General features: G+C 34.8%; 1 protein-coding gene across 1 annotated transcript; it reads right to left on the reverse strand.

Moving 5' to 3' along the window:
* On the reverse strand, positions 1-8,610 carry LOC140546547 (uncharacterized). Its single transcript, XM_072669901.1, has one exon. It carries the CDS (start codon positions 2,026-2,028, stop codon positions 1,336-1,338), a length of 693 nt encoding a protein of 230 aa, XP_072526002.1. The 5' UTR covers positions 2,029-8,610; the 3' UTR covers positions 1-1,335.
* Positions 8,611-8,982: the final 372 nt, after the last annotated feature.

The following is an 8,982-nucleotide window of genomic DNA, read 5'->3' on the forward strand; positions in this document are numbered from 1 at the left end:
AACATTTAAACTTTTTTTATTTAAAAAAATTGTTTTAAACAGGAAGATCTTAATATTCACAGCAACAAAAAAAAAAAATCTAGCAGGGCATCACAGTTAGCCCATTCATTTGGGCAAAACCAATTTTAACCAAAAAGTCTTCTAGCATGATATTGTATAATGCTTTAAACGTTTGATAATTAACACTCAAAAAAACATACAATATAAAAAAAAAAAAAGAAGAAAAAAATAATCTATCATAATGAATTAAATATTTCTACAATCTACCAATACTGTTGGACTTACTACAGTAGAGGAGCGCTGACAAAGTACTGAGTGTATAAATAAGCATATTGTCAGACTGTAGAAGAATAAGAGAGAGAATGTTAGTGAGTCCATCATAGGGCATGTTTTTATGTACATGACCAGATTTTTGACTACACAACACTGAACCATTAGAATCCAGCTACTAGTAAAAGCTGGTCTTGAAAAATCTTTTTGTTTTTTTTTTGTTTTGTTTTTTGTCACTCCTTTTTGACTAGCAGACAGAATGAGGCCGGTTGTGCTCTTCAGGATTATCTACCAAATATAGACTACAAAAGTCAAGTAAAAAATGTCTTCCAATGCTGAAATAAACAAATGAAATAAGTGTTCAATATGAACTTAACATTCATTTGGGCAAAACCAATTTTAACCAAAAAGTCTTCTAGCATGATATTGTATAATACTTTAAACATCTGATAATTAACACTCAAAAAAACATACAATATTAAAAAAAAAAAAGAAGAAAAAGATAATCTATCATAATGAATTAAATATTTCTACAATCTACCAATACTGTTGGACTTACTACAGTAGAAGAGCCCTAACAAAGTACTGAGTGTATAAATAAGCATATTGTCAGACTGTGGACTTTTCTGTATTGTACATTCTTTTTTGTTTGATCTTATGAAATATTCTAATAATTTAAGATACTGTATTTCTGATTTCCATGAGTTATAAGCCATACTGATAAAAAAAGGGCTTGAAATGTTACTTGTTACAGGTACTTGTTACGTGTAATGAATATAACATATTCATTACATGTTTTTAGCGTACAAGCAAAAGCCTTTAGAGCCCCAAAGTGTGATGCGGACAAATGCAATGTCTGTCTTGGAAGAATACAATGTTGAGACAATATTTCTCCAGGATATGCATTAGTAAGACTAGAGAGCGTCCACATTGTAAATACACTTGTAAAAACTGCAACTGGACAGTTTTCACCCCAATCAAAATGATAAAGAATTTCTATTTAGACATCATAGAACAAAATACATGTTCACGTACAGTGTAGATGTCCAACTCCTGTATACTCTGTTATGCTTCGTTTCCTGTATGAAGGTGCTGGTGTTTTTTTAGTGCACCACTATGTCTAAAACTCCTCCGACACTCTGAACAGTAATATGGTTTCTCTCCCGTGTGAATGCGCTTGTGTATATGAAGACTACTGAGTACAGTAAAGCTCTTCCCACACTCCAAGCAGTGATATGGTTTCTCTCCTGTGTGAACGCGTTGGTGTATTTGGAGATTGCGTCTGTCAGTAAAACTCTTTCCACACTCTGAGCAGTGATACGATTTCTCTCCTGTGTGAATGCGCTGGTGTATTTTAAGATTCCGTCTGTCAATAAAACTCTTTGCACACACCAGACAGTTAAATAGTTTCTCTCCTGTGTGAATGCGCTGGTGTGCTTGGAGGTGACTTTTTCTATTAAAGCTCTTTCCACACTCAGAACAGTTATATGGTCTCTCTCCTGTGTGAATGCGGTGGTGTCTTTGGAGAGTACTATTCACAGCAAAACTCTTCCCACAGTCTGAGCAGTGATATGGCCTCTCTCCTGAGTGAATGCGCTGGTGTACTCTGAAATGTCCCTTTTGATTAAAACTCTTTCCACACTCAGAGCAGTGGTGAGTTCTCTTTTGTTTTTCTATGTTTTCCTGCATTAGTCTCTGAGATGTGTTAATGTGGAGAGAATCAGATGACCTGTGCTGATTATGGCTTTTGCATACCATATTTTAACATTTAAAGCTCTCCAGATGTAAGTGAAAAATGAACACTGGGCGCAGGAGAAGTGAGGCAATATGTCTGCAGAAGAAAAGAAAAAAATGTTTAGTCACATACTACAAAAGCTATTGCTTTATATGTAAACATAATAATAAATCAATACAAATGTAACCAGTATGTGGCAGGTGGGTGAAAACAGGTCTAATCTGGACAGTTTTCTTAACATTAAATTTAAAACTACTGCTGCTGTGGGATCTCAGAATATCACTAAAGCATCCAACCAGCATTACTGTAATCCAATTTTGATACATACAATACAGACGTGCAATCATTTCTTCACCGGTCTGTATATTCCTGAACCTGACAACTGTACAATAATAGTAACTGAAAAATTTTATTTTCACAAAGACAACAAAGCAACCATCAAAACTCATTTTTAATGTTCTTAACATTACTGGGCAAAATATTAAGTTTTGTCAGCATCAAGCGAGTGAATATTATTTGGCATCTAACCTCTAATAGTTTTTTTATACAGTATTTGATTATAGCACATCATGAATGTTTCCCATATAAACAGCCATATAAACAGACTGTCAAAATAATTAAGAAATACAAATGTAGCAGTAATGCAAAATAAGACATTGGTGTCTCACATTTGTCTTCCTCTTTTCTTTTTTGCTGATCTGCAAATAATACGGAAAAACTAATAATACAAACTAAGGGAAAACTGATTAATGTTTATTGTTTTATTGCTGCTACTTTGTACATCCTTGACTATAGTTGAGATAGAGTTAGAGTTCATTCATTCATATGGTCTTTATTGTCAGTTAGCAAATGCATAAAACAACCACAAGTTAAATCTCATGAGTTATTCCATAAATGAGCCATTCATAATCTGAATAATTGATTCTTGTTAGTTGCAGTCCTAAAGAGCAGAAATCATTGTGTGCTATTTGTGTGGAAACATCTTTAATGTTGCAGAAGGTATTTCCAAATAGCAATATACACATAAATGAGCCAAAATGTTATGGCCACCTGCCTAAAATGCTGTTAGTTTTTGCTTGCCACCTTAACAGCTCGCTCTACAAGATCTCCAAAGGTGGTCTGTGGTATCTGGGACCAAGGCAATACACCTAATTCTGTTAGGAAAATTAGTTGGACATTTTGTTCAAGTGCATCCCACAGGTAAAATGGCATGCATGTACCCCCTCCATCCATGTTATACAAAATAACACTCACTGGAGCAGGCTGCCTTATTCCATTGCTAGGCCTAGTTTAAACACTTGTGTGTCCATTATAGGCACTTTCAATAGTTGACAAGGGTTAGCAGAAAGATGACTGGCTACATAGACCCATATGCAGAAGGCTACAACGCACTGTGTGGTGATAAACATTACTCCCATAGCAATCATTCAGAATTAATAGAACTAGCCACAGTAACCATTCTGATTGTGTTTGGAGAAGATTTAGCAGTCTTGGGCTCCAAACACCCTATCACCAGTTAATGATTGATCTCTCATCTTGTCACAGTTGACAGGTATTCAGCATTGGGATCCATACATCTAGTCATTTCTGAGATGCTGTGACCCAGTCACCTAGCCATAACAATTTGGCCCTTGTCAAAGTCACTTCATGCTGATCCAAAACTACATCCACCGCGTAGACTGGGAGAACCAGTTATGGTATGGTGGGGAGGTAGTTTTTGTTGCAAAAATAATGCCTTGCATAGATCAAATCAAAATGAATTATTCTTCTAGAACTTCCATTGCAAATAAGGTTTATTAGTAACATTTTTAACAACTTCCAACTGTTTGCAATAGGGCAATCAAACAACAAATTAAATAACTCAACACATCTACTAAGTGTTTCCCAGCTTCTTCAACAAAAAATTGCCACGTTTAATAACTACTGCAGTCTCAGAATTATTCAGCCCTTCATGACCTAGTAGAGTAATTTTAATTGCAATTTGAATTTTGAGTGTTTAAAAGATGACTAAAGAAAATATTGAAATTTTAAGAGAAACATTCACTTTTTTATTATTATTATGGTTATATTAATGTTATTGAGAGTGCATCAACACACACAGCTTATTAGAATTATCAATAAATTAGTCATTCAATTTATCAGCACAAACATCATTAGGTTAAATCAACAGTCAATGAATAGGTGCAGCCCTAGTTTGGTGAAAACATTACCAACATACTGACTTTTCCCATGATCAACATTAATGAAAGGATTGTTTAAAAAACGAATGCTCCCAGTAATCTGATAATGCTACATTAAATAATGAACTAATTTGATGCCAAAGCTATTTTTGCCATCCGTCACCCATAAACTGTTTTTCATTTATTTATTTAAAAGTTATTTTCACATCTGAACTGTTCCTTGAGAGATCTTATCACACTTTTCTACTACACAGTGTGGTATGGTGGTAATCTCCTCCATGCAGGGAGAAAGACTTCACCTCCAAAGCCAAATAGACCATTTAACGTTTTTCCAAACTCATTTAAGCAGCTGAGTATTCAGACATAGTTTGTGTTTAATTAAGCAATGAATATGAAATTTATATATATATGTGTGGTCTTTGACTAACATCAAGCTACAGAAAGTTAGACTGTTCACCAATTTGATATAAATTGCACACAAAAAAGCACACAAAAAATTGTGAAAAGGCTCAGGTGTCAAAGATGTTTATTTATGGTTGATAATGCAGTGTTTTCCATGTTTGTTCAGGGTTTTTTTCTTTAATAAAATGTTTTATATTCTATGTACTCTTGAAAAAGAGAATAAGCCCATACCCATTACAACTGTTCACACTCATTACCTAATGAAGACTGGAGCAGTCAACCTCCATCCCTGACTGGCGCAGTAGATGTTTAAGATCCGAAACCCTGAACTTGAATCAAACGTTGCCATGGAACTTTATTTCGGTAAAAAGTGACAAACCATCATGAGACACTAATTTCAGATTAGAAGTTTGTTTACAGTACTCAATCAGCTCATTCGCTCCTGTATTGATGCATTTGCAAATACATACGCTAGCTAGCTATGCTAAGTATTTGAAAGCTGAAGCTGATCTTTGTAAGCACTAGCTAGCATCAGAGTAACGGTACTTGAAATTAAAACTTATATAAACAGCTAGCTCTTAGCGTATTAACTAATGTCTGAGAAAACAAAAACAAGCGTGCATTACGCTGCCAACTATTATGCATCAAGAAACACAAGCTTATTGACAGTAAAGCCACAAAAGTTTTAAGCTAGCTAATACTAAAACTACTAGTTAGAAGATCCTCACGATGCTAATATGTTAACGCTATTTAGTCGTGCTACAAAACCACGTTTCAAAACCAGACTGATAAACTTACTGCTGATGCAAAGACGTTTAATAGAAGGACACTCTTTAAATGGACACTCTTTAAATGTATGTTACTGATTCTAAATCATTTTTGTATCAGATAGCAGGAGAACGTTTGACCAATCAAGTGGCACACTGGCGGCTGCCCCCCAACAGTGCACTGGCTTTTTACTCATCCTTTACTCAGGAGGAAAATTTAACCAGCTAGGTTAAAGTGATGTTATACTGATTTTCGACTTTAATGTTTTAAATGAAATTGTACTACTGATTTGGGACCTAAACTAATGGGCATGGAACAACCTCACGACATTAAAAAATAAAATGGATATTTTAGCTATATGTAGTTTAGCATGCGATTTTGATCATATTATAGCCACTCAGTTATGGAAGTTTTAATTTTCAAATTTCTTGTATTGCAGCATAAAAATAATATTTAATAAATTGTACAAAAACTGAGAGAAGTTAAAGCTTTGTTAAAATCAAGTAAAACATTTTTAGGGACACGTCAATGTTTTGTATGTATAGTTTGTTTACATAAATCAGATTTTTGATGTATGAATGTAGCTAATAAATCTGTGTTAATGCATTTTGCTATATGCTTTTATGTAATTATTTTACTGTGCTGATGTTTACTGATATTTCGGAAAAAAATATTATTTACAGTACAATACATCTTTTTTCACTATTCTTTTTGTTAATTACCCTTGTTGTTCATAAGGTGGTTTTAACATATTTATGACCATTATATTGACCAGTTTATTTACCAGAACTACAAGCAGCTTGTAGCTTGCCTCAATAAATGAACCCCAAAACACCCCAAAACTTTTTAATTATGTGATTCAGCCACTCCCTTCCCCCAAGTAACACATAAATTATACAAGTTGTTGTTGTTTTTATAAAATTTGTGGCAAGTAGCCTAGCCTCAAATTCAGTATAATCCTATTTCCAAATGTGAATCACCATTACTAGTCCAGTTTATCCCTAAACTTAATTAACCTGTATCTTTGAACACATAGGATTGGATTTAGTTCCACTTGGCTCCACTTTGACAGTTTTAATATGAAATACTGGGTTTACTCTGCTGCTCAAGACATCATTGCATTTGTGGTCCATTGCTCATTTAATAGCGTTAATCATTTTAATAATCAGTACACGCACACCTAATTATGTTTTTCTAGTCTACTCTTTTCTGGTCTCCCCGAGGAGAATGGGGTAATGGCTTGCTTAGGAAGTGGGCTGTAGACACCAGAATTTCAGCTGTTCTCTGGCCGTGTGGACCCCAGAATCTTATCTTTTCTGGGCCTGTAAACCCTAGAGCTCTAGCTTTTCTGCTGTGTTATGATGATGTAGTACGTTTGAGATACAGGAGATGTGCAAGAGGACAAGCAAACAATAATGCTCTTTTTGATGGCAACATAATAATTAGAAAATTATTGGCTTGCCAGAGAAAACGGAGGGCTCCACACCACTAAATTAATGATGTGGAGCTCACCACTCCCTAAGCTCAATGGCATTAGGTCTTTCCGCTTAGGGGCATCCTTACTGACTAATTAGATATGGTTGGTTGTACTGTTAGTTTGGGATACAGCAAGACAGTCTCACATGGGTTAGTAGCTTAGCATTGCGTTTCGAAATAAAAGTCCTTTTTGATGTTTAAAGTCATGTTATTATGCATGATTATTGCAAACCAAAGCACTGTATTGTGTATCCCTTGGTGTCTTCTTCTTCTTCTTCTTTTTCTTCTTCTTACAGGATTAATAACTCGGGGAACCACTCAACCTGAACCTTTGTTCAAACTTTGTTGCACAGGTCCCATAAATTACACAGCGGCTATGACTTTATTTTCAATGCTTCATACTTTTGTTGAGATATTAAAGAACAACTAGGACAATTTTCCCCTAAAACAAGCCACTGTCGCTTGTCTATTCTTGTCTAAATCTAATAGCCAGCCATACTGGATTGTTGTCCCAAACATCTTTTGTGCAAAAGTGGTGGCACCTTACATTTCACCAGATGTTTATGGACACAGCTCTATTAACAAAATGTATTGAATGAGCTTTTGTCCCAAACATCTTTTGGGCAAAGGTTTCTGGACACAGCTCTATCCTCACCCTAGAAACCCACCCACTTACAGCTTCTGCAGGAACTGCACTACTTTTTAACTTTTTCATTTTTTATTTCACATTTTTTAAAATATTTTTGCTTTAATAGCATTAATATTTCCTTCAGGATATCTAGTTATTATTACATTGCTTGCTTTTCTTGGTTTCTTTTTCTTCCAGGATCAATAACTCAAGAACAGCTTAAGATGGAAACATCATTGTGTAGGTCTTATAAATGTCACAGAGGCTATTTTTTATTATTCATACTTATTAAGATATTTAAGAGAACTAGGACAATTTCCCCATATACATTTAATGTGCCACTGTGACGTCACTGTCATGTATAAACTGGCTTGAACCCGCTCTTCACTTTCGTTCTATTAATTTTAAGCCTCACTTTCTATGTCCCTCTCACTATAACTATATTACTAGAGTCTCCAGAACCTCTGTCTGTCTAACCCTCTACAACCCTCTTTTTCTGTTTGGCTAGCTATTTATCTATAGCTATCTATAACACACACTGCACACTCCACACACAGCACAAACACAACACCATATTACCACCTAGCAACAACTTAGCAATCACATCGGATTCTGCAGGAACAGCCTAGCAACACCTTAGCAACCACCTGGGGTAAAATAGCAACACACATATCAATATTGTTCATATTGGACAGTATAGCAACAGCCTAGCAACACTTTTACAAGCACCTGAGATAAAATAGCAACCTTCTAGCAATAGTAGCCACATAAGATACTATAGCAACATCCAAGCAACACCTGGCATACGATAGCAACCACTTATTAACAAAGGCCTAGCAACCAATACTTACAATCACATGGGATGTTTTAGCAATAACCTAGTGACAACCATAGCAACCACTTGGAATATTGGGAAAATTGTTCTGACAAAAACAACTGCAAGTGACAAATTAACCCCTTAATCCCTTTTAGCTTTCCCACATTCATTATCAACAAAGATAATGTTATTCAAACACTCATTTAGAAATATTTTAATAGTTCTTGTCACATAAACTCACTTCAATTGTGGATTTAAGCTTATTCTATTAAAATATCTGTCTTCCTGTATAAAAAAAATGACCAGTCAAAAAAACATCCCAAAGCATCTATTTGAGTGATCTTATTCATATCATACAATTGGAGAAGACAAAATACTCACTTATGGGTTCAGAAAGAAATTGCTTTCCATCTGGGATCCAGTTTTTAGGTATATAGGTAATCTGAAATGTATGCCTGATTTCACCTAGAAAGGTTCCACAATTTAGAACCAGATCAGACCCACTTAATTATAATAAAAGGGAATTCTTAATTATATGTAAATAGTTGCTAAGTACCAGTCACTTTAGTTTAGTTTTGTTCTTGGTATCATCTTATCAGTTTATATTTACTTGTAATGAGGGAATAATCAGTATAGGGTACACTATGGGGTAACACCCCTATATGTGTATTACATTTACAATGTTTTGAAGTATGTAGATGTATAC

This window comes from Salminus brasiliensis, chromosome 24 (genome assembly GCF_030463535.1).
Source record: "Salminus brasiliensis chromosome 24, fSalBra1.hap2, whole genome shotgun sequence".
Taxonomy (NCBI): Eukaryota; Metazoa; Chordata; class Actinopteri; order Characiformes; family Bryconidae; genus Salminus; species Salminus brasiliensis.

Excerpts from the sequence above, each read along its gene's own strand:
- LOC140546547 (XM_072669901.1), bottom strand. The coding sequence starts at position 2,028 with ATGGTATGCAAAAGCCATAATCAGCACAGGTCATCTGATTCTCTCCAC.